Source organism: Anolis sagrei, chromosome 4 (assembly GCF_037176765.1).
Source record: "Anolis sagrei isolate rAnoSag1 chromosome 4, rAnoSag1.mat, whole genome shotgun sequence".
NCBI lineage: Eukaryota > Metazoa > Chordata > Lepidosauria > Squamata > Dactyloidae > Anolis > Anolis sagrei.
The window spans coordinates 5713441-5739776 of NC_090024.1; the positions used below are offsets into that span (position 1 = coordinate 5713441).

Below are 26336 nucleotides of genomic sequence, written 5' to 3' on the forward strand. Positions count from 1 at the left end.
AGGTAACAAGTGGGGTGAATATATATCCCTGTGGAATAATGTCCAGGGTGGGAGAAAGAACCCTTATCTGTTTGACATGGATGTTGCAATTAGCAAGCTTGAATAGCATTGCGTAGCCATGAAGCTGCAAAGTCAATCAGTGAGGGTGTCTGCATGGAGGTAACAAGTGGGGTGAATATATATCCCTGTGGAATAATGTCCAGGGTGGGAGAAAGAACCCTTATCTGTTTGACATGGATGTTGCAGTTAGCAAGCTTGAATCGCATTGAGTAGCCATGAAGCTGCAAAGTCAATCGGTGAGGGTGTCTGCATGGAGGTAACAAGTGGGTTAAATATATATCCCTGTGGAATAATGTCCAGGGTGGGAGAAAGAACCCTTGACTGTTTGAAGCAAGTGTGGACATTGCAATTAGCAAGCTTGAGTAGCATTGAGTAGCCATGAAGCTGCAAAGTCAATCAGTGAGGGTGTCTGCATGGAGGTAACAAGTGAGGTGAATATATATCCCTGTGGAATAATGTCCAGGGTGGGAGAAAGAACCCTTATCTGTTTGACATGGATGTTGCAATTAGCAAGCTTGAATAGCATTGAGTAGCCATGAAGCTGCAAAGTCAATCAGTGAGGGATTCTGCATAGAGGTAACAAGTGGGGTGAATATATATCCCTGTGGAATAATGCCCAGGGTGGGAGAAAGAACCGTTGACTTTTTGAAGCAGGTGTGGAAGTTCCAACTAGCAAGCTTATTTGTTTGATGTGGATGTTGCAGTTAACAAGCTTGACTAGCATTGAGTAGCCATGAAGCTGCAAAGTCAATCAGTAAGGGTGTCTGCATGGAGGTAACAAGTGGGGTGAATATATATCCCTGTGGAATAATGTCCAGGGTGGGAGAAAGAACCCTTATCTGTTTGATGTGGATGTTGCAGTTAGCAAGCTTAAGTAGCATTGCGTAGCCATGAAGCTGCAAAGTCAATCAGTGAGGGTGTCTGCATGGAGGTAACAAATGGGGTGAATATATATCCCTGTGGAATAATGTCCAGGGTGGGAGAAAGAACCCTTGACTGTTTGAAGCAAGTGTGGACATTGTGATTAGCAAGATTGAGTAGCCATGATGCTGTAAAATCAATCATTGAGGGCATCTGCATGGAGGTAACAAGTGGGGTGAATATATATCCCTGTGGAATAATGTCCAGGATGGGAGTATGAGCCCTTGACTATTTGAAGCAACTGTGGAAGTTGCAATTAGCAAGCTTGAATAGCATTGAGTAGCCATGAAACTGCAAAGTCAATCAGTGAGGGTATCTGCGTGGAGGTAGCCTGGCATTTGTTGCCTGGAGGCACCCTCTGTTTGGGCGGTGTTAACTGGCACTTGATTCCTAGCATGATTTCTGAGAGTTGGGAGTCCAAAACATCAGGAGGGCCAAAGTTTGCCCAGGCTTGAAGCAGGTGTGGAAGTTCCAACTAGCAAGCTTGAATAGCATTGAGTAGCCATGAAGCTGCAAAGTCAATCAGTGAGGGTGTCTGCATGGAGGTACCAAGTGGGGTGAATATATATCCCTGTGGAATAATGTCCAGGATGGGAGTATGAGCCCTTGTCTGTTGGAAGCAACTGTGGAAGTTGCAATTAGCAAGCTTGAATAGCATTGAGTAGCCATGAAACTGCAAAGTCAATCAGTGAGGGTATCTGCGTGGAGGTAGCCTGGCATTTGTTGCCTGGAGGCACCCTCTGTTTGGGCGGTGTTAACTGTCACTTGATTCCTAGCATGATTTCTGAGAGTTGGGAGTCCAAAACATCAGGAGGGCCAAAGTTTGCCCAGGCTTGAAGCAGGTGTGGAAGTTCCAACTAGCAAGCTTGAATAGCATTGAGTAGCCATGAAGCTGCAAAGTCAATCAGTGAGGGTGTCTGCATGGAGGTACCAAGTGGGGTGAATATATATCCCTGTGGAATAATGTCCAGGATGGGAGTATGAGCCCTTGTCTGTTGGAAGCAACTGTGGAAGTTGCAATTAGCAAGCTTGAATAGCATTGAGTAGCCATGAAACTGCAAAGTCAATCAGTGAGGGTATCTGCGTGGAGGTAGCCTGGCATTTGTTGCCTGGAGGCACCCTCTGTTTGGGCGGTGTTAACTGGCACTTGATTCCTAGCATGATTTGTGAGAGTTGGGAGTCCAAAACATCAGGAGGGCCAAAGTTTGCCCAGGCTTGAAGCAGGTGTGGAAGTTCCAACTAGCAAGCTTGAATAGCATTGAGTAGCCATGAAGCTGCAAAGTCAATCACTGAGGGTATCTGCATAGAGGTAACAAGTGTGAATATATATCCCTGTGGAACAATGTCCAGGTTGGGAGAAAGAACCCTTGACTGTTTGAAGCAACTGTGGAAGTTGCAATGAGCAAGCTTGAATAGCATTGAGTAGCCATAAAGCTGCAAAGTCAATCAGTGAGGGTGTCTGCATGGAGGTACCAAGTGGAGTGAATTTATATCCCTGTGGAATCATGTCCAGGGTGGGAGAAAGAACCCTTGTCTGTTTGAAGCAAGTGTGGACATTGTGATTAGCAAGCTTGAGTAGCCATGATGCTGTAAAGTCAATCACTGAGGGCATCTGCATAGAGGTAACAAGTGTAAATATATATCCCTGTGGAATAATATCCAGGTTGGGAGAAAAAACCCTTATTTATTTCACGCAGGTGTGGACATTCCAATTAGCAAGCTTGAGTAGCCATGACACTGCAAAGTCAATCACTGAGGGCATCTGCATAGAGGTAACAAGTGTGAATATATATCCCTGTGGAATAATGTCCATGTTGGGAGAAAGAACCCTTGACTGTTTGAAGCAAGTGTGGATGTTGCAATTACCAAACTTGAATAGCCAGGAAGCTGCAAAGTCAATCAGTGATGGCGTCTGCATGGAGGTACCAAGTGGGGTGAATATATATCCCTGTGGAATAATGTCCAGGTTGGGAGAAAAAACACTTATTTATTTGAAGCAGGTGTGCACGTTGCAATTAGCAAGCTTGAGTAGTATTGAGTAGCCATGAAGCTGCAAAGTCAATCAGTGAGGGTATCTGCGTGGAGGTAGCCTGGCATTTGTTGCCTGGAGGCACCCTCTGTTTGGGCGGTGTTAACTGGCACTTGATTCCTAACATCAATTGTGAGAGTTGGGAGTCCAAAACATCTGGAGGGCCCAAGTTTGCCCAGGCTTGCCGTAGAGCCATGGACATGCTCAATGGCACGTTGGCGCAATCACCGTGTGCCGTTGTGCAGCTCTGCTTCCTCCCCATTTGCCTCTGCTCTGACTCGGTTTCCTGCCCTTTCCCGACTACGGCCTGTCCAGCCCAGCTGGAGATGGAATTCTATCTGCAATCCCCCGGAACTGATGGCTTTCCTGCCTTTTCTCTCGCATGACAATAAGCTCAAGGCCACATCACTCTGGTTGTTTTCTCCAAATGTGTTGACATTTGCTTTTGTGTCAGTTTGGACATGCGCTGACCTTAGGAATGAGAAACTCAAGAGTCCAGCTCAGGTCTTGCAAACCCAGCGCAGCTGAGACCACCTTAAGTCAATCTATCTCCTCTTATTATGCTCTTCCTGGGTGTGTTTACACTAGATAATCAATCAATGTAATTTCACATATTTAATTGCCCCCGGCTCAGTGCTTTGTAATGCTAGGAGTTGTAGTTTTGAGGTGTGAGCACTCTTTGGCAGAGCAGGCTAAACTTTGTAAAACTGCAACGTCCATCATCCCATGCCAAGGCAGATAACAACAACAACAACAACAGTAATAATAGATTTTAATTAATTGATGTGATTTAATTATTTAAATGTATATAATTATTGGATTTTATTATGTATTTTATTATGTGTACATTGGAGACATCAAATTGTTGCCAACTGGACGACACCCTAAGGGCGGGGTACAAATATCTGAAATAATAATAATAATAATAATAATAATAATCTTATTTATTTCCTGCCTCAATTTGTGATTTGAGATGGGTTACAACATATATGAAATGTCTAAAATAATAATAATAATAATAATAATAATAATAATAATAATAATAATAATCTTATTTATTTCCTGCCTCAATTTGTGATTTGAGATGGGTTACAACATATCATAAATAATAATAATAATAATAATAATAATAATAATAATAATAATCTTATTTATTTCCTGCCTCAATTTGTGATTTGAGATGGGTTACAACATATCATAAATAATAATAATAATAATAATAATAATAATCTTATTTATTTCCTGCCTCAATTTGTGATTTGAGATGGGTTACAACATATATGAAATGTCTAAAATAATAATAATAATAATAATAATAATAATAATAATAATCTTATTTATTTCCTGCCTCAATTTGTGATTTGAGATGGGTTACAACATATCATAAATAATAATAATAATAATAATAATAATAATAATAATAATCTTATTTATTTCCTGCCTCAATTTGTGACTTGAGATGGGTTACAACATAGATGAAAACATAATAATTATATATACACACACACACACTTTTTCTGTCATTTGTAAGGTAAAGGTCAAGGTTTTCCCCTGACATTAAGTCCAGTCGTGTCCGACTCTGGAGGTTGGTGCTCATCTCCATTTCTAAGCCAAATAGCCGGTGTTGTCCATAGACACCTCTGAGGTCATGTGGCCGGCATGACTACATGCTATCAAACTGCATTAATTCTAAAGTGCAGTGCACCATAGATGCACAAAATTATTATTATTATTTATTTTATTATCTCGAATATTTGTACCCCATCCTTCTCAACCCAGGGACTCAGGGTGGCTTACAAAAGGCAGCCATTAGATGCGAACAACATACAAGTAAAATATCACAATTAAAACAGCAATTAAAAATGATTCTCAGCTAGAGAATATACATCGTTATTGAGGAGGGATGCTGGATAGTGCTCCCAATGGTCCTGAGATGCATCTATGCTATAGTTTCAGGATGCTGAGTAGAGACATGCAGGCATGTATATACACTACAGACAGTAACACTACTTTAATTTCCATAACTCAATGTTACGGGATCCTGGAAGTTGAAGTTTTACAAGGTCTTTAGCCTTCACACCAATTTCCAAACATCTGTAGAAAGAAAATCATGCTGGCCTTTGCGTTGCTGTGGATTGTTGTTCTCAAGCATATATGGGCAAGCATGTAAACATTGGGACGTTTGCATTGTTTGTTTATTTTATTTGTATACCGCTCCTCTCAGCTCAGCCCTTAGGCGACTCGAAGCAGTTAACAGCAACAGTTTCAGTATACAAAGTACAAAGTTATTGGGTATTTAAAAGCAATCACATAACAAGTGAATTAACAGTAAACATCAATACAACAATATATCAATACATCAATATAACAAATCCATCAGATCTCATAACTAGAATCAGAATCCAGTCTCGTTATCCATTATCGTTATCCATGTTCTGCTAAACAATCAATTGCACTGCTAGTCAAATGCCTGTTTAAACAGCCAGGTCTTCACTTTCCTCCAGAATGTCAGTAAGGAGGGGGCCGATCTGATGTCTGCCGGGAGGGCGTTCCACAGGCGAGGGGCCACCACTGAGAAGGCCCTGTCTCTCGTCCCCACCAGGCGTGCTTGTGAAGCTGGCGGGACCGAGAGCAGGGCCTCCCCAGATGATCTTAATGTCCTAACAGGTTCATAGGAGGAGACGCGTTCAGACAGGTAGGTCGGGCCAGAACCGTTTAGGGCTTTATAGGCTAAAGCCAGCACTTTGAATTGTGCCCGGTAGCAAATTGGCAGCCAGTGGAGCTGGCGCAACAGAGGAGTGGTGTGCTCCCTGAGTGCCGCTCCTGTTAACATCCTGGCTGCCGATCGTTGGACCATTTGAAGCTTCCGAGCAGTCTTCAGAGGCAACCCCACGTAGAGAACGTTGCAGTAGTCTATACAGGATTTGACTAGAGCATGGACTACCGTGGCCAAGTCAGACTTCCCAAGGTACGGGCGCAGCTGGCGCACTAGTTTTAATTGTGCAAATGCTCCCCTGGTCACCGCTGAAACCTGGGGTTCCAGGCTCAGCGATGAGTCCAGGGTCACACCCAAGCTGCGAACCTGCGTCTTCAGGGGGAGTGCGACCCCGTCTAACACAGGCTGTAACCCTATACCCTGTTCGGCCTTGCGACTAACCAGGAGTGCCTCTGTCTTGTCTGGATTCAATTTCAATTTGTTCGCCCTCATCCAGACCGTTACAGCGGCCAAGCACCGGTTCAGGACCTGAACAGCCTCCTTAGTAGCAGGTGGAAAGGAGTGACAGAGTTGGACATCATCCGTGTACAGATGACATCGTACCCCAAAACTCCGGATGATCTCCCCCAGCGGCTTCATGTAGATGTTGAACAACATGGGAGACAATACAGAGCCCTGAGGAACCCCACAAGACAACGGTTGTGGGGTTGAACAGGTGTCTCCCAATGTTCGTTTTGCTCAAGAGCAGCACCGTCCCCACTTTGTCCCTTACTTACTTAAGTGATCCCTCGTTGGACGAGTAGGATAGTCTTCCAGGGTCAGTATTCTTGTGGATTCGTAGGTGACTGTGGAGCCCTATTCTTGACCTGCATCGTCTTGCACAGTGAGGGCATCGGTTTCCAGGTGGAAGGCGGTCCCGGTCGGGGTTGGCTTGACGCGCCTTCCTCTTGGCACATTTCTCTCTTTCACCCTCCATTCGTGCCTCTTCAAATTCTGCAGCACTGCTGGTCACAGCTGATCTCCAGCTGGAACGCTCAAGGGTCAGGGCTTCCCAGTTCTCAGTGTCTATGCCAGAGTTTTAAAGGTTGGCTTTGAGACCATCTTTAAATCTCTTTTCCTGCCCACCAACATTCTGCTTTCCGTTCTTGAGTTTGAAGTAGAGCAACTGCTTTGGGAGACGGTGGTCGGGCATCCGGACAACGTGGCCAGCCCAGCGGAGTTGATGGCGGAGGACCATCGCTTCAATGCTAGTGGTCTTTGCTTCGTCTTCCAGCACGCTGACGTTTATCCACTTGTCTTCCCAAGAGATTTGCAGGATTTTCCGGAGGCAGCGCTGATGGAATCGTTCCAGGAGTTGCATGTGACGTCTGTGGACAGTCCACGTTTTGCAGGCATAGAGCAGGGTTGGGAGGACAATAGCTTTATAGACAAGCACCTTGGTCTCCCTATGGACGTCCCGGTCCTCAAACACTCTCTGCTTAATTCGGAAAAATGCTGCACTCGCAGAGCTCAGAAGGTGTTGTATTTCGGTGTTGATGTTGACTTTGGTGGGCAAGCATGTAAACATTGGGACGTTTGCAATGTATGTATTGCTCAAGAGTGGCACCATCCACACTTTGTCCCTAGCAAGAGCCTAAAAAGAAACTGGATGGCCATCTGTCGGGAGGGCTCAGATGGTGTCTCCCTACGTGGAAGAATGGGGCTGGACTGGATGGCTTCTGGGGGTCCCTTCTAACTCTAATATTCTGTGAAATGTTGACTTTGAGGCTGATGGGTGCCCACTGACCTAGCCTTGCGGCAGAAGGATGATATCTACATAAACAGCCTCTTGGTCTAGACGGCAGCGCCAGAAACCGCACCCGAATGACTCTCCCGGCTCTGCGGTCGGCACCGAGGCAGTGTAATGGCATTGGGTTTAAGTCAAAATGGGCATTTGCAAAGTAAAAAGCTGCAATTTGAGCCGGTGAGATCAAACCACGTTGGGGAAAAGCGAGGGCAGGCGGCAGGACGACGGGCTAATGGGAGAGCAAACTGGGCAGGCTGGTGCCAAAGGTATCAATTTGGGGTTTTTGTGTTGTTGTTTCTACCACGTGCTCCCTCGTGTAAAGCTGATTTCAATTCAGTTTCTTACCTTTATAGTGCTAGGCAAGGGCTGCCTGTGCAATGGATGCTAAGATGGATTTGTAGTATGGTGAAGGACCACTACACTTTTAGAGTGAATGCTGTTGACCTTAAACACCACACCAGCTTCGTTAAATCGGCAAGCAGTTTATTGAAGAACATAAGTAAGCAAAGTAGTAAAACTAGCAAAGTAAAGTTCCAAAACAAAGATTAGTCCATGAGCTTTGAGGCAAAACAAGATCCATCTATATAAATAAAAAATGTAATGTTCGTTTGTGGGATTCACATAACTCAAAAACCACTGGACAAATTGACACCAAATTTGGACGCAACACACCTGTCAGGCTAACAAGTGACTATCACTTATAAAAACACTGAAAAACACAGCAGAAGGGAATTAAAAAGCCAAAAAACCCCAAAAAGTACATTTCATTGCATGCCACATATACACACAAACAAACATAATAATGTGTCAGAAGCCAGATGCCTTAAAGAGCCAGACTCAAGAATATGCCCAAAAGTAGAGTTTATTCACACAAAGTAAAAGGAACTTCAGTGTCTCTGGTCAAAACTCAAAAGTAGCAACAAGTTCCAGTTCAAAAAGCAAACTGAAGCAATAATCCGGATTATCCAGAGAAAAGATCCGGATTAAACTGAAGTGCTTCAAAAGTCACACAAAGTAACACAGCAAGTAAAGGACAAACAAACAAAGAGCCGCAAAGAAGAAGACGTAGTCGAACGAAGTCCGAGGTCGAAGTAAGCCAAGTCCGAAGTTGCGAGGTTCCAAAGACCACGTAGGCAGCGTTGTAGTCAAAATCGGTCCAAAGTCAAAGAAGGGGAAATCCACACTCACGAGAATCCAACCCGAGTTGTAACATGAACGGAAACAGCAACCTGCAGATCCAGGACCCAAACCCAACACAAAAACGGCAGTGACAAACCCCAAGGCACGAAACCAACACTTTGCCTTCTGCAAATATTCCCCATTTCAGTGCCTACTTTTATCTTACACCTCACCATCCGATGATGAGCTGACTTCCACCCCACCTTCATCTCTTACAGTTGTCATTGACTTCACACCTGAACCCCGACGCCCATCCCTCCAACTCCTCCACCTTTTGTCAAGATTTAGATCTCCCCAAGACTCAGAAGTATCTCCCGATTGCCAATCCCCATCACCAGAAAACCCCACAAACGTGTCACTAGACGTTGGCTGAGTACATACATCTTGAAACTCTTGTACCTTAGTCCAATCCAGTGCGTCATCCCCATCCCCATCACTCCCAGACCCATCACAAAGTGGAGTCCACGACATGCGAGTGTGGAGAAGAGCAAACCACTGACCACCTACTGCAATGCAACCCGAGCCCTTCTACATGCACAATGGAGGACTTCCTTGCGGCAACACCAGAGGCACTCCAAGGGGCCAGATACTGGTCAAAGGACATTGAATCAACTACCAAGTTTGCAAACTTTGTGTTTTGTATATTTGTTTGTTAAAAATGCAATACAGCTGTTTGGTTTGCTCCTGACACGATAAATAAATAAATCTTATTAATTCAGATGAAAGGATAGAAACTTGCCCCTCTTTATCCCCCCACCCCGCTTCCGGCTGCCTACAGATTAATCCAGCCTTCCATCTGTTTTCCCAAAAATTATCCCAGAATAGTCTGGGGTTGCCGAGCATGTCTAGATATGTGGCTGGAGAGGAAATATGCTGGATTCGAGAGGCAGGTTTGGTAAACTGGCCTGCATTGCCAGTAGTCTTGAAGGCTGAACCTCGATCCGTTTCTGCTGGCTAGATATCCGTTTTAGTGTGACTCCTGACACAATTTTGGTAAATGTGGCAAAGCTGGTGTGCCAAGTGTGTTTGTGTCTGATCACTCTTAATATGTCACCATATGGGAGGGATAGCCAAGACTCCAGAGGACAGGAGCAGGATTCAAAACGATCTTGACAGATTAGAGAGATTAATGGCCAAAACTAACAAAATGAAGTTCAACAGGGACAAATGCAAGAGACTCCACTTTGGCAGGAAAAACAAAATGCAAAGATACAGAATGGGGGACAATGCCTGGCTCGAGAGCAGGACGTGTGAAAAAAGATCTTGGAGTCCTCGTGGACAACAAGTTAAACATGAGCCAACAATGTGATGTGGCGGCAAAAAAAAGCCAATGGGATTTTGGCCTGCATCAATCGGAGCCTAGTGTCTAGATCTAGGGAAGTCATGCTCCCCATGCTCTATTCTGCTTTGGTTAGACCACACCTGGAATATTGTGACCAATTCTGAGCACCACAATTGAAGAGAGATATTGACAAGCTGGAATGTGTCCAGAGGAGGGCGACTAAAATGATCAATGATTGGAGAACAAGTCCTATGAGGAGCGGCTTAAAGAGCTGGGCATGTTTAGCCTGAAGAAGAGAAGGCTGAGAGGAGATATGATAGCCAGGTATAAATATGTGAGAGGAAGCCACAGGGAGGAGGGAGCAAGCTTGTTTTCTGCTTCCCTGGAGACTAGGACGCAATGGAGCCATGGCTTCAAACTACAAGAGAGGAGATTCCATCTGAAAACGAGGAAGAACTTCCTGATTGTGAGAGCTGTTCAGCAGTGGAACTCTCTGCCCCGGAGTGTGGTGGAGGCTCCTTCTTTGGAAGCTTTTAAACAGAGGCTGGATGGCCATCTGTCAGGGGTGCTTTGAATGCAATATTCCTGCTTCTTGGCAGAACGGGGTTGGACTGGATGGCCCAGGAGGTCTCTTCCAACTCTTTGATTCTATGATTCTAAAGGCAGTTTCCCTGTTTCCAAAGAGCAAGGGAGAAAAATCAGCGATCCGCACAAAGGTCGTTCCCAAATCGGCCGGAAGGAATGGCTCACCCTTGTCTATCTCTCCATTGTCCCGCTCCGTCTGTTTCCTCTCTTTCATCTTATCAGCCCATCTGAATGTCTCTCTTCCTTTTCCCGGTCCAATCTTCATCTCTTGTTCTCTGGAAGCCTTATCAAATGTTGTCTGGGTGTTATGGGAGCTGCAGTCCATCACGTCAAGTAATGAAAGAAGCTTGCACATTTAGGAAGACTTAGGCAGGCAGCTGTGATGCATCCACGAGTGCATTAGCTTCTTGCTAATTTCCTACTATTCATGGAATCATAGAATCCTCCTGGGCCATCCAGTCCAATCCCATTCTGCCAAGAAGCAGGAATATTGCATTCAAATCACCCCTGACAGATGGCCATCCAGGCTCTGTTTAAAAGCTTCCAAAGAAGGAGCCTCCACCACACTCTGGGGCAGAGAGTTCCACTGCTGAACAAGTCTCACAGTCAGGAAGTTCTTCCTCATGTTCAGGTGGAATCTCCTCTCTTGTAGTTTGAATCCATTGTTCCATTGCGTCCTAGTCTCCAAAGAAGCAGAAAACAAGCTTGCTCCCTCCTCCCTGTGGCTTCCTCTCACATATTTATACATGGCTATCATATCCCCTCTCAGCCTTCTCTTCTTCAGGCTAAACATGCACAGCTCTTTAAGCCGCTCCTCATAGGGCTTGTTCTCCAGACCCTTGATCATTTTAGTCGCCCTCCTCTGGGCACATTCCAGCTTGTCAATATCTCTCTTGAATTGTGGTGCCCAGAACTGGACACAATATTCCAGGTGTGGTCTAACCAAAGCGGAATAGAGCATGGGGAGCATTACTTCCTTAGATCTAGACACTATGCTCCTATTGATGCAGGCCAAAATCCCATTGGCTTTTTTTGCCGCCACATCACATTGTTGGCTCATGTTTAACTTGTTGTCCACGAGGACTCCAAGATCTTTTTCACACGTCCTGCTCTCAAGCCAGGCATTGTCCCCCATTCTGTATCTTTGCATTTCATTTTTTCTGCCAAAGTGGAGTATCTTGCATTTGTCACTGTTGAACTTCATTTTGTTAGTTTTGGCCAATCATCTTTCTAATCTGTCAAGATTGTTTTGAATTCTGCTGCTGTCCTCTGGAGAATTATTATTGACACAAAAGCACAGTATGTCACAGCAAGCACAGTATGTCACAGTGTGGTGGAGGCTCCTTCTTTGGAAGCTTTTAAACAGAGGCTGGATGGCCATCTGTCAGGGGTGATTTGAATGCAACATTCCTGCTTCTTGGCAGAAAGGGGTTGGACTGGATGGCCCAGGAGGTCTCTTCCAGCTCTTTGATTCTTTGATTCTATGATTCTATGAAATGAGATCTCTATGCTGGATTTCGTATCACAAAATTACAAGTTGAACACTCCCCAAGTGTCTAGGACTATGTGATGCATTTTTGAATTTTGCGCGCAGATCCAAGTTAGGTGGCCTTTTGCAGTTGACAGATCGTGATGTTGTCGATGTTTATTGTTTCCAAATATTGACTGAGATCTTTTGGCATGGCACCCAGTGCACCAATGACCACTGGGATCACCTGGACTGGTTTATGCCAGAGCCTTCGCAGTTTGATTTTGAGGTCCTGATCACAGCTGAATTTTTCCTGTTATTCTTTGTATTATTATTATTATTATATTATTGTTGTTGTTGTTGTTGTTGTTGTTGTTGTTATATGTATACCCCTCTTTATCTCACCTGCAGGAGACTCAGAGCGGATTAACATAAAAGCATAAGCATATAATTGAAAGTATACAAATTTGCAAACATTAAAACAGGATTAAATATAAACAGTATTTTTTAAAAAAAATTACAAACCATTAAAACATATTCAAAGTAATTATAGTTGCAGTCTAATGATATATACAGGTTGTTATAAAAGTCATGGGGAAAGTGAAAACACAGCATAAATGCACCTTTATTTACAATATACTTATTTTCAAAATATTTAGCATATAAAGGGCCACAATCTGCCCACCCCATTGGATTAGCAACGGGAAACATATTTTTAGGAGGAACTAAGAGCTATCCCAAGGGAACATTGGGGAAACTGAATATGGGACACTTGGTAAATGGGAAAATAATCCAGTGGAAGGAAACAGCAATTCCAGGAGGATGAAAATAGCAAGCATTTGTCATAATGGCAAAAAGAAGTCTTTCCAGGAAGGCTAAATCCAGCCCTGATGTTCTTGGATATCTTCGGGGAGTCCATGGGCATTTCTTTTTACATGTTGTTGTTGTTGTTGTTGTTGTTGTGTGTGTATGTATATGTTTGTATATATGTTTGTGTATATGTATATGTGTGTGTGTGTGTATATATATATATATATATATATATGAATGAGATGAATATGAAGATTGCAGGTAAAACTGGAAACGTTCCCCATCGTAAAGAACATCAAGATATCTTTGCATTTGGAGCTATTGAAACTGTGGGCTCATTTTCATTATGGAATTATAAGCATTATTATTCCACATTAACTGTCATGATTCTGTTCTACAAAATCCTGGAATTGGTAGAGATTTTTTGTGGGGGTTTGATGATGATGATGATGATGATGGTGGTGGTGGTGGTGGTGGTGGTGATTATTATTATTATTATTATTATGGTTATTGTCATTGTCATTGTTATTATATTATTTGTACCCTGCTTTTCTCCCAGGACTGTGACCCCCCAAGCTCCTTACAAACCTACAAAGTTTAAACACCTCTCAAGACATAAATATGTAAATATATGCAAATATTCCAAAACGTGGCAGGGGCTTTGTGGAAATCCCTGGTTGTCTTTGCAGAAAATTGGTTTTCTGTGCAGAATATTTCATTTTCTGCACCAAAAGTTACCTGTGTTTTTTCTGTGCAGAATAAATACAAACTACGATAGATAGATCTGTTTATTGATTAGTCCACCGAACATATAAACAATAAAAGACAAAAATACAACAACAAATAGACACTAGTCACTATGCTGAAACTCCTGTAATATGGGTTGTTGTAGGTTTTTCCGGGCTATATGGCCATGTTCTGGAGGCAATTTTTCTCCTGACGTTTCGCCTGCATCTATAGCAAGCATCCTCAGAGGTAGTGAGGTCTGTTGGGACTAGGAAAAATGGGTTTAGATATCTGTGGAATGACCAGGGTGGGACAAAGGACTTTTGTTTGCTGGGGCTAGGTGTGAATGTTTCAGCTGATCACCTTGATTTGCATTCAATGGCTTGGCAGCGCCTGGGGGGAATCTTTTGTTGAGAGTGATTTCATGTGCCTGTTTGTTTCCCCTGTAATACTCCTGTAATAGTTTAACAAAATAAATTAAAAAATTGATTAAATAAAAAAGTTTGGTAAAACTATGAAAACAAGAAAACCCATTCATTATTTTTCTCTTGTTCAAATATTTTGAAATGTTATTTTGATTCATAGGAGAGTCGACCCTCCTTATCCATGGATTTTGTATTCATGCAACCATCCGTGACTTGAAAATACATATATTCAAAAGCATTCTCAAAAATGTGCCTTGTTTTTGTAATTTCACATATATATGAAGGAAATCGTTGTTCTATGACATTGTATATGCAGGCAGCCCCCAAGTTACAAACAAGTCAAGTTCTGTAGGTTTGTTGTAGTAGAGTCTGCTAGTAATGATACTACTACTACTAGTAGGAGTAGTAGAGGAGGCAAACGAGGTGCTCAGGTGCTTAAGGAAGAACAACAAAGGAAGCGTATTCGGGAGAAACTTATATCTCCCACAGATGAAGCCTCTTTCGAAGGTTTCTCAGAAAGTGAAATGTGCGAGGAGGAGGAGGAGGAGGGAGATGGGAGTAGAGGTGTCAAACTGATTACTCGTGAGCAAGACTCTGACGAAGAATGTCAGAGGAAAAGGATCCGGGACATGCTTAATGCTCCCACTGAAGATGAGGATTTCATGGGCTTTACTGGAAGTAATGGGTCTGGGAGTAGTGAGGATGAAGAAGAGCCATTAGATTGGACTCAAGTACAAGAAGTCAGGAATGTGTGCATGCAACCCACATCCAGTGATATGTTTGCGGGTTTTTCTGGGGATTGGCAGTCTGGAGATTCCAGGGATTCATGGGGAGACTTAAGTCTTGACAGGAGGTGGAAGAGTTGGAGAGATGGGTGTTGGCTCTCAGTTGTAATGGGTAAGACAGCTGATAGCAATGAAGAAAGGACAGAGGACAGCTCATCAACAGATGATGAGTTGTAGGATAAATGAAAGCACTGAAAGTTTGGAACTTTGCAGTAGGCAAAGTGTTGGTTACGTGCCTTGGGTTTTGTTGCTGCCGCTTCTCTTGTTGGACTTGGGTCCTGGAACTGCAGGTTGCTGTATTCTTCCTGTGCTGACCGGCTTGAACTTTCGTAAGTGCGGATTTCCCCTCTCGTTGACCACGGATTGTTTACTGACGATGACGTTGCTTTTGGACTCAGTTATCTACAATTGGGATTTCTTCGGCCTTGGACTGATTTTGGACAACGGCTTTGCTTCATTCACAGTGTTTTGTTTTGGCCTTATCTTTGAACCGTGTGTTTTTGGTGCATTTTGCTTGAACTCTTGTTTAACCCGGATTTTTTGCCAGTATAATCCGGTTTATTTTCCTACTTTGTTTTTCAAGCTACAAATTGTTGCAAACCTTGAGTTTTAGCCAGAGGCACTGAAGGAAGTGTCTCTGAGCTCTGTTTTCTTTAGTTTAATAAACTGTTGATTGTTTACATTACTGTGCCTGGCTCTTTAAAGGCATCTGGGTTCCGACAAGGTTTGTTCTTAAGTTGAATTTGTATGTAAGTTGGAACAGGTACATTTTTGAAGTGTAACTCCAGTCAAATATATATTGCAATGCTGTGGAATCGTACAATTTTGTATAAGGGCATCGCTGTAAATAATTTGAGCATGTTTCTATGTATTTTCATTTCCTGGAACTAAAGCCCAGAAGATAGCAAGTGGCTGCTTTATAGCATTAAAGATGGTAGAAAATTAGACCCTAATGGGGTGGTGTTTAAATGCCAGATTAATTAATTCCATTTAAATGCCGCTGCGGGAATCTTATGAATTGGCTCTCAATATGGTACCAGATGGTGGTGCTAACTCCAGGTTAATGAAGACAGAATGCAAGTCTGTGATCCATTGTGCAAAGTGGATGGTTAAGGAGGAGTGGATACATGCCGGATTGATTTCAAATACCCGAGGACTTTTGTGGTAGGAAAAGCATTACACAGCAGTCATAATAACCTTAGCACGTCTTTGAAAACTTTAAATATGTTGATCTGTCTTTCTTGTTTTCTTTCTCTGCAGTGGATATTAGAGAAATTAAGGAGATCCGATCAGGGAAGAATTCCCGGGACTTTGAACGCTACCCTGAAGATGCCCGGAAGCTGGACTCCGCCTTGTGCTTTGTCATCTTATATGGAATGGACTTCCGGCTGAAGACGTTGAGCGTGGCTGGTCAGTGAGTTGGAGGTGTATGGGATGAAGTGCAAACATATGTGAATTCAAAGGGACGCATCCTAATCCTGTATCATGATGCCAGGGCTCTGCCTTTACAGAGGCAGAGATGAAACAAACAAAAACCCAGTTTGTTTAAAACAATTTAATTAAAACATGAAGACATTGAGCGTGGCCAGTCAGTGAGTTGGAGGTGTATGGGATGGAGTGCAAACATATGTGAATTCAAAGGGACACATCCTAATCCTGTATCATGATGCCATGGCTCTGCTTTTACAGAGGCAGAGATGAACCAAACAAAAACCCAGTTTGTATAAAGCAGTTTTATTAAAACATGAAGATGTTGAGCGTGGCCGGTCAGTGAATTGGAGGTGTATGGGATGAAGTGCAAACATATGTGAATTCAAAGGGACACATCCTTATCCTGTATCATGATACCAGGGCTCTGCCTTTACAGAGGCAGAGATGAACCAAACAAAAACCCAGTTTGTTTAAAACATGAAGACGTTGAGCGTGGCCGGTCAGTGAGTTGGAGGTGTATGGGATGAAGTGCAAACATATGTGAATTCAAAGGGACACATCCTAATCCTGTATCATGATGCCAGGGCTCTGCCTTTACAGAGGCAGAGATGAACCAAACAAAAGCCCAGTTTGTATAAAACAATTTAATTAAAACATGAAGACGTTGAGCGTGGCTGGTCAGTGAGTTGGAGGTGTATGTGATGAAGTGCAAACATATGTGAATTCAAAGGGACGCATCCTAATCCTGTATCATAATGCCAGGGCTCTGCCTTTACAGAGGCAGAGATGAACCAAACAAAAACCCAGTTTGTTTAAAACAATTTAATTAAAACATGAAGACGTTGAGCGTGGCCGGTCAGTGAGTTGGAGGTGTATGGGATGAAATGCAAACATATGTGGATTCAAGGGGACACATCCTTATCCTGTATCATGATGCCAGGGCTCTGCCTTTACAGAGGCAGAGATGAAACAAACAAAAACCCAGTTTGTTTAAAACAATTTAATTAAAACATGAAGACATTGAGCGTGGCCGGTCAGTGAGTTGGAGGTGTATGGGATGGAGTGCAAACATATGTGAATTCAAAGGGACACATCCTAATCCTGTATCATGATGCCATGGCTCTGCTTTTACAGAGGCAGAGATGAACCAAACAAAAACCCAGTTTGTATAAAGCAGTTTTATTAAAACATGAAGATGTTGAGCGTGGCCGGTCAGTGAATTGGAGGTGTATGGGATGAAGTGCAAACATATGTGAATTCAAAGGGACACATCCTTATCCTGTATCATGATACCAGGGCTCTGCCTTTACAGAGGCAGAGATGAACCAAACAAAAACCCAGTTTGTTTAAAACATGAAGACGTTGAGCGTGGCCGGTCAGTGAGTTGGAGGTGTATGGGATGAAGTGCAAACATATGTGAATTCAAAGGGACACATCCTAATCCTGTATCATGATGCCAGGGCTCTGCCTTTACAGAGGCAGAGATGAACCAAACAAAAGCCCAGTTTGTATAAAACAATTTAATTAAAACATGAAGACGTTGAGCGTGGCTGGTCAGTGAGTTGGAGGTGTATGTGATGAAGTGCAAACATATGTGAATTCAAAGGGACGCATCCTAATCCTGTATCATAATGCCAGGGCTCTGCCTTTACAGAGGCAGAGATGAACCAAACAAAAACCCAGTTTGTTTAAAACAATTTAATTAAAACATGAAGACGTTGAGCGTGGCCGGTCAGTGAGTTGGAGGTGTATGGGATGAAATGCAAACATATGTGGATTCAAGGGGACACATCCTTATCCTGTATCATGATGCCAGGGCTCTGCCTTTACAGAGGCAGAGGTGAACCAAACAAAAACCCAGTTTGTATAAAACAATTTAATTAAAACATGAAGACGTTGCGCGTGGCCGGTCAGTAAGTTGGAGGTGTATGGGATGAAGTGCAAACATATGTGAATTCAAAGGGACGCATCCTAATCCTGTATCATGATGCCAGGGCTCTGCCTTTACAGAGGCAGAGATGAACCAAACAAAAGCCCTGTTTGTATAAAACAATTCAATTAAAACATAAAGATTGCACTCAGCCACAGAATATAAAACAAAAACAGCAAACACTGTTGCTGGTTCAAGATAACTCCATAATCCAAAGGTCCAGTTCAACGGTCAAACGCCGAGAGTTCAATAAACAGAGTCCAGGGATCAAGAGTCTTTACCGTAGTCAAAAGCCAGTCCAAAGGTTCAAGGTCCCAGGATTCCAAAGGTTCGGGAGACAGGTTAGGACACCGAAAATCCACAAACCTGGTGGAAAACCAGCAGCATCTACTGTTTGTATTGTATCTATGGGCGTGGCCTCATATAAGCCGCACCGAGTCCCCTTGGGGGAGATGGAGTGGGGTATAAATAAAGTATTATCATCATCATCATCATCATCATGTCTCCTCTCAGCCTTCTCTTCTTCAGTCTAAACATGCCCAGCACTTTAAGCCGCTCCTCATAGGGCTTGTTCTCCAGACCCTTGAGTTACCCTCATCTTGACACATTCCACCTTGTCAACATCTCTCTTGAATTGTGGTGCCCAGAATTGGACGCAATATTCCAGGTGTGGTCTAACCAAAGCAGAATAGAGGGGAGCATGACTTCTCTGGATCTAGACACTATGCTCCTATTGATGCAGGCCAAAATCCCACTGGCTTTTTTTTTACACTGCATCACATTGTTGTCTCATGTTTAACTTGTTCCTCACAAGGACTCCAAGATCTTTTTCACACGTCCTGCTCTCGAGCCAGGCATTGTCCCCCATTCTGTCTCTTTGCATTTCGTTTTTTCTGCCTAAGTGGAGTCTCTTGCATTTGTCACTGTTGAACTTCATTTTGTTAGTTTTGGCCAATCATCTCTCTCATCTGTCAAGATCGTTTTGAATACTGTTCCTGTCCTCTGGAGTCTTGGCTCTCCCTCCCAATCTGGTGTCGTGTCTGCAAACTGGATGATCCTGCTTTCTAGTCCTTTATCTAAGTCGTTAATAAAGATGTTGAACAGGACCAGGACCAGGATGGAACCCTGCAGCACTCCACTCGTCACTTCTTTCCAGGATGAAGAGGAAGCCTTGGGGAGAATCACCCTCTGGGTACGTCCGTTTAACCAATTCCAGATCCACCTCACCGTAGTTTTGCCTCGCCCACATTGGACTACTTTCCTTGCCAGAAGGTCATGGGAGACCTTGTCGAAAAAGGCCTTCCTGAAATCCAGGTCTGCTCCATCCACGGCATTCCCCGCATCTACCCAGCTTGTAACTCTATCGAAGAGATCAGATGAATCTGGCATGACTTGTTTTTGATAAATCTTCTCGCAGTCCAAGACACTCCCAACATCACATTTTCCTCCCAACATCACATTCCTTCCATTTTCCCCAGCATCATTCTCTTCTCCAAGCTTTCCTGGCTTCTCGTGATGTGGCCAAAGGACTTCAACTTTGTCTCTAGTCTCCTTCCCTCCAGTGAGCAGTCGGGCTTTATTTCCTGGAGGATGGACTGGTTGGATCTTCTCGTGGTGCAAGGCACTCTTTGAACTTTCCTCCAGCACCACAGTTCCAAAGCATCTCTCTTCTTTTGCTCAGCCTTCTCTATGGTCCATCTCTCACATCCATAGGTTACTACAGGGAATACCATTGCTTGAACTATGTGGATCTTCGTTGCCAGTGTGATATAGAAGAGATATTTAAATAGAAGTCTTTGAACACTTATCAGACGTGTTTGAGTTGTGTATTCCTACACAACAGAGGGTTGGACTAGGTAACTCAGATGGTGTCATCCTACACTATACCGTGGATTCCACCCTGTAGCCCTATTTCTTGAGGTTGGCTCTGCATCTCGTGGTGCCAGAGCGCAGTTTGTTCAGCGCCTTCCAAGTCGCCCCGTCTTCTGTGTGCCCAGGGGGGGGGGGGAGTCTTTCATTTGGTATCACCCACGGATTAAGGTGCTGGGTTTGGGCCTGCTACTTTTGGACTCTAGCTTGCTGAGGTGTTCCAGCGAGTGTCTCCGTAGATCTAAGAAAACTATTTCTTGATTTAAGTTGTTGACGTGCTGGCTGATACCCAAACAGGGGATGAGCTGGAGATGTCTCTGCCTTGGTCCTTTCACTATTGGCTGCTACTTCCCGGTGGATGTCAGGTGGTGCAATACCGGCTAAGCAGTGTAATTTCTCCAGTGGTTTAGGGTGCAGACACCGTGATAATGTGGCATGTCTCATTAAGAGCCACATCCACTGTTTTAGTGTGGTGAGATGTGTTCCACACTGGGCATGCATACTCCGCAGCAGAGTAGCATAGCACAAGGGCAGATGTCTTCACTGTGTCTGGTTGTGATCCCCAGGTTGTGCCAGTCAGCTTTTGCATGATGTTGTTTCTAGCACCCACTTTTTGCTTGATGTTCAGGCAGTGCTTCTTGTAGGTCACAGCACGGTCCAAAGTGACTCCCAGGTATTTGGGTGTGCTGCAATGCTCCAGTGGGATTCCTTCCCAGGTAATCCTCAAAGTTCGGGATGCTTGTCTGTTCTTGAGATGATGGGCACATGTCTGTGTTTTGGATAGGTTGGGGATCAGTTGGTTTTCCCTGTAATAGGCAGTAAGAGCATCTAGAGCTTTGGAGAGCTTCTGTTCTACCATCTCAAAGCTCCCTGCTTGAGTGGTAATGGCACGATCATCAGCATAGATGAAACTCTCTGTCCCTTCTGGCAGTGGCTGGTCATTTTTGTAGATTATGAACATGGATGGAGCAAGCACACTCCCCTGAGGCAGGCCGTTCTTCTGTTTCCACCATCTGCTTCTCTGGCCCTGGAACTCAACAAAAAAGCTCCTGTTTTGTAGCAGGTTTCCTATGAGGCGGGTGAGGTGGTAGTCCTTTGTGATACTATACATTTTTCTCAGGAGTGTGGAGAAGAGCAAACCACTGACCCCCTGCTGCAATGCAACCTGAGCCCTGCCACATGCACAAGGGAGGACCTACTTGAGGCAACACCAGAGGCACTCCAAGGGGCCAGATACTGGTCAAAGGACATTTAATCAACTACCAAATTTGCAAAATCTGAGGGTTTTTTTTTTGTTTTTTTAATCTGTTTGTTTGTTTTATTCTGTTAGAAATGTAATACAATGGTATGGTTGCTGATGACACGATAAATAAATAAATCCTACACTATGATTTGGATGAGAAATAATCAAATAATTAATGGTGTCCCCACATCCACTGCAGCACCATGAATGTGGAAACAATGTGCAGGCTTTGAAGATCTAACCTCTGTTTTCGATTGAGTAAATTGAAACTCTCCACAGCTGCAGACGGCTGAGATTAGTAGGTTGCAGGTTTTTGTCTCTTAATAATAGGTTTATGTGGCATTCTTAGATAAAGCACCACGTTTGTTTGGGTTCTAGGAACCTCTGATTAGTACAAAAGATGAAGCAGTTGCTTTTTAAATTTCATGTTAAGCACATGCTCGGTGAACTATGAAGGTTGAATGAAAAGTAATGCCTCCACCTTCGTAACTCCTCAACAGATGGCAGTACTGGTATGCGGCAGGTACTGGCTTGTTCAGTAGACTCTCCTCTACAGTTCTATTTTGGTGGGAAGCCTAAGCATTGAATGGACCTTCGTAACTCCTCAACAAATGGCAGTACTGGTATGCGGCAGGTACTGGCTTGTTCAGTAGACTCTCCTCTACAGTTCCATTTTGGCGGGAAGCCTTAGCATTGAACAGACCTTCGTAATTCCTCAACAGATGGCAGTACTGGTACGCGCCAGGTACTGGCTTGTTCAGAAGACTCTCCTCTACAGTTCCGTTTTGGTGGGAAGCCTTAGCATTGAACGGATCTTTGTAACACCTCAACAGATGGCAGTACTGGTATGCGGCAGGTACTGGCTTGTTCAGTAGACTCTCCTCTACAGTTCCATTTTGGCGGGAAGCCGTAGCATTGTACGGACCTTTGTAACTCCTCAACAGATGGCAGTACTGGTATGTGCCAGGTACTGGCTTGTTCAGTAGACTCTCCTCTACAGTTCCATTTGGGTGGGAAGCCTTAGCATTGAACGAACCTTCGTAATTCCTCAACAGATGGCAATACGGGTATGCGGTGGGTACAGGGTTGTTCAGTAGACTCTCCTCTACAGTTCCATTTTGGTGGGAAGCCTTAGCATTGAACGGACCTTCATAACTCCTCAACGGCAGTACTATAGAGGAGGGTCTACCGAACAAGCCAGTACCTGCCGCATACCAGTACTGCCATCTGTTGAGGAGTTACACAGGTGGAGGCATTACTTTTCATTCAACCGTCGTAAGTGTTTCCGATGCCATAGGTTTTATGCACGATGGCGTTCTTGTTCTTCTTACACATGCATGAGTTTTTACTTTTTTTTCTCCTAAGTTAGATCTTATTGCAACAGATTTCCACCCATACTGCATCAAGCTTTGAAAAGTTACTTTTGGATTAAGGTTCTTCACGGCCCCTAATGATCCTGGAAGATCCCAAAAGTAACTTTCCCAAAAGTTTGGATTCTACAAAAGGAGACGGCCACAGCCCTTCTCCAAACAGATGTTTATATTTACAGTTATATTTCCAAAGAGCACAATTGTTAAGGAGACAACCGTCTTGTTTAGCAAGTCACAGCTGTTTCGTATTTGGGGATGGTTCTCTCTGTAAATAATGACTTGGAGAAAGCATTTGCAGACTGTCAAACTGAGAGTAGCTCCAGCAGAAATGGGTTTTGGGAGAGGGGCAACTCAGTGTTATAAAATGATGCTCTGCTGCTATGCTCCATTGCGAGACAGTTAAAATCTATTAAAACACTAGCCGTCGCCTGCCACGCGTTGCTGTGGCCCACATGGGGGTTCTGTGTGGGAGGTTTGGCCCAATTCTATCACTGGTAGGGTTCAGAATGCTCTGTGATTGTAGGTGAACTATAAATCCCAGCAACTACAACTCCCAAATGTCAAGTTCTATTTTCCCCAAACTCCACCAGTGTTCACATTTGGGCGTATTGAGTATTCGTGTAGAGTTTGGTCCAGATCCATCATTGTTTGAGTCCACAGTGATCTTTGGATGTAGGTGAACTACAACTCCAAAACCAAAGGACACTGCCCACCAAATCCTTCCAGTATTTTCTGTTGGTTATGGGAGAACTGTGTGCCAAGTTTGGTTCAATTCCATTGTTGGAAGAGTTCAAAATGCTCTTTGATTGTAGGTGAACTATAAATCCCAGCAACTACAACTCCCAAACGACAAAATCCTATTTTTTTTTTAGTGAATGACATACATTGGGTTGTTAGGTGTCTTGTGTCCAAATTTGGTGTCAATTCGTCCAGTGGTTTTTGAGTTCTGTTAATCCCACAAACCAACATTACATTTTTATTTATATAGACTAGCTGTACCCGCCACGCATTGCTGTGGCCAGCCTTCCTTCCCTCTTTCTCTCCTTCATTCCCTTTCCTTCTTTCCTTCTTTCCTTTCTTCCTTCTCTATCTCTTTCCTTCCCTCCCCCTTTTTCTTTTCCTTCCTCTTTCGCTCCTTTCTTCCTTCTGTACCTCTTTCCTTCCTTAGCTTTTTGTTTCCATCGTTCCTTCACTTTCCTCCTTTCCTTCCCTCCCTCTTTCTCTCCTCCTTTCTCTTCTTCCTTCGCTCCCTCTTTCCTCCCTTCCCTTTTTTCTTTCCTTCTCTCCTTCCTTCCTTCTCTACCTCTTTCCTTCCTCCGCCCTTTTTCTTTTACTTCCTCTTTCTCTCCTTTCTTCCTTCTCTACCTCTTTCCTTCCATCCTTCGCTCCTTGCTTTCATACTTCCTTCTCTCTTACCTTCTTTCTTTCCCTTCCTCCCTCTTTCTTTCTTTCTTTCTTTCTTTCTTTCTCCCCTTCCTTCCCTCCTTTTTTCTGTATTTTTTTTGTCATTTCGCTTTTCTGGGTTTTTTTAAAGTCCTTTCTGTGTTTTTTTTTGGGGGGGGGTGAGGTATGAGTGATGGTCATACATGACATGGTGGTTGTGAGAGTGGCCCAGCAGTTCTCTCACAACCACCATGTAAGATTACACAGAGAAGCCATTGAAATACACAAGCATGTGGACAATTTCAACAGAAAGGAGGAAACCATGAAAATGAACAAAATCTGGCTACCAGTATTAAAAAACTTTAAAATTGCAACAACACAACAACAGAGAGGAAACAAACAAGGACATCTAATCACCTCTCAGCAAAAGTTTGCTCCAGGCACTGTCAGGCCAATATATGCTAATCAAGGTGGTCAGTCGAAACATTCACACCTAGCTCCAGCAGACAAGAGTCCTTTGTCCCACCCTGGTCATTCCACAGATATATAAACCCTTTCCCCTAGTTCCAACAGACCTCACTACCTCTGAGGATGCTTGCCATAGATGCAGGCGAAACGTCAGGAGAGAATGCCTCTAGACCATGGCCATATAGCCTGAAAAAACCTACAACAACCCAGTGATTCTGGTCATGAAAGCCTTCGACAATACATTGTTTTAACAATGGTTCCTGATGTATTTTTCCCCGGTGCTGGGACTCAAGGTGGCTTGCAGAAGATTATTTTTACTATTGTTGCTGATGCATTTTTGGAATTTAACTAGAAATGCACCTCCGTTATCAGCAGGGCTGCCCTTTGTTTATGCATTTTTGGAACTCGACTAGAAATGTTATCTCTTGGACGGCCCTTTGTTTATGCAGCCCTGGCATTGGTTTCCCAAAGAGATAACAGGAGGGAATATGAACTGGAGAGCATGAACTCTTCTCCGTTGGTGCGGAAGGGTGGCGGAGCACAGCATTTCCTCCTTCTTTTCCTGTAAAAAGGTGCAGAGCTAACCAGAAAAGCTCTTTGACTGCCATTTAGAGTCCCTACTATGAGAGTCAAGATCCTGCAAGGAAGACTCCAGCAATACATGGAGCGAGAGTTGCCAGATGTTCAAGCTGGGTTTAGAAAAGGCAGAGGAACGAGAGACCAGATTGCCAATATCCGGATGCTGGAGAATGGAGAAAGGCAGGGAGTTTCAGAAAAACATCTACTTCTGCTTCATTGACTATTCTAAAGCCTTTGACTGTGTGGATCATCATAAATTGTGGCAAGTTCTGGGTGGGATGGGCATCCCAAGCCCCCTTCCCTCTCTCCTGAGGAATCTGTACAAGGACCAAGTAGCAACAGTCAGAACTGACCACGGAACAGGAGACTGGTTCAAGATTGGGAAAGGCGTCCGGCAAGGCTGCATCCTCTCACCCAACCTTTTTAACGTGTATGCAGAACACATCATGCGAGGATGTGCGGGGCTTGAGGAATGCAAAGCTGGGGTGAAAATTGCTGGAAGAAACATGAACAACCTCAGATATGCAGATGACACCACTCTGATGGCCGAAAGCGAGGAGGAGCTGAGGAGCCTTCTAATCAAGGTGAAAGAAGAAAGCGCAAAAGCCGGGTTGCAGCTAAACGTCAAAAAAACCAAGATTATGGCAACAAGAATGATTGACAACTGGAAAATAGAGGGAGAAAATGTGGAGGCCATGACAGACTTTGTATTTCTAGGCGCAAAGATGAGTGCAGATGCAGACTGTGGCCAGGAAATCAGAAGACGCTTCCTTCTTGGGAGGAGAGCAATGTCCAGTCTCGATCAAATAGTCAAGAGTAGAGACATCAGACTGGCAACAAAGATCCATTGCCTAGTCAAAGCCATGGTCTTCCCTGTAGTCACCTACGGATGTGAGAGCTGGACCTTAGGGAAGGCTGAGCGAAGGAAGAGAGATGCTTTTGAGCTGTGCTGTTGGAGGAAAGTGCTGAGAGTGCCTTGGACTGCGAGAAGATCCAACCAGTCCATCCTCCAGGAAATAAAGCCCGGCTGCTCACTGGAGGGAAGGAGACTAGAGACAAAGCGGAAGTCCTTTGGCCACATCATGAGGAGACAGCAAAGCCCAGAGAAGACAATTATGCTGGGGAAGGTGGAAGGAAAAATGAAGAGGGGCCGACCAAGGGCAAGATGGATGGATGGCATCCTTGAAGTGACTGGACTGACCTTGAGGGAGCTGGGGGTGGTGATGGCCGACAGGGAGCTCTGGCGTGGGCTGGTCCATGAGGTCAAGAAGAGTCGGAGACGACTGAACGA

At 44.0% G+C, this 26336-nt stretch overlaps 1 protein-coding gene across 4 annotated transcripts in view; it reads left to right on the forward strand.

Annotated features, from left to right (window-relative positions):
• LOC132775158 (1-phosphatidylinositol 4,5-bisphosphate phosphodiesterase gamma-1-like) overlaps positions 1 to 26336 on the forward strand; it is a 134978-nt gene that overhangs the window by 20391 nt on the left and 88251 nt on the right. For 2 of the 4 annotated variants that reach the window (XM_060775983.2, XM_067467235.1), the window contains exon 3: positions 16033 to 16182. In XM_060775983.2, coding sequence (XP_060631966.2) covers positions 16033 to 16182 — 150 coding nt within the window. Of the gene's footprint in view, positions 1 to 16032; positions 16183 to 17719; positions 17757 to 17897; positions 17935 to 26336 lie in introns of those variants that run through there. The other 2 variants (XM_067467236.1, XM_067467237.1) reach the window with 2 other exon arrangements.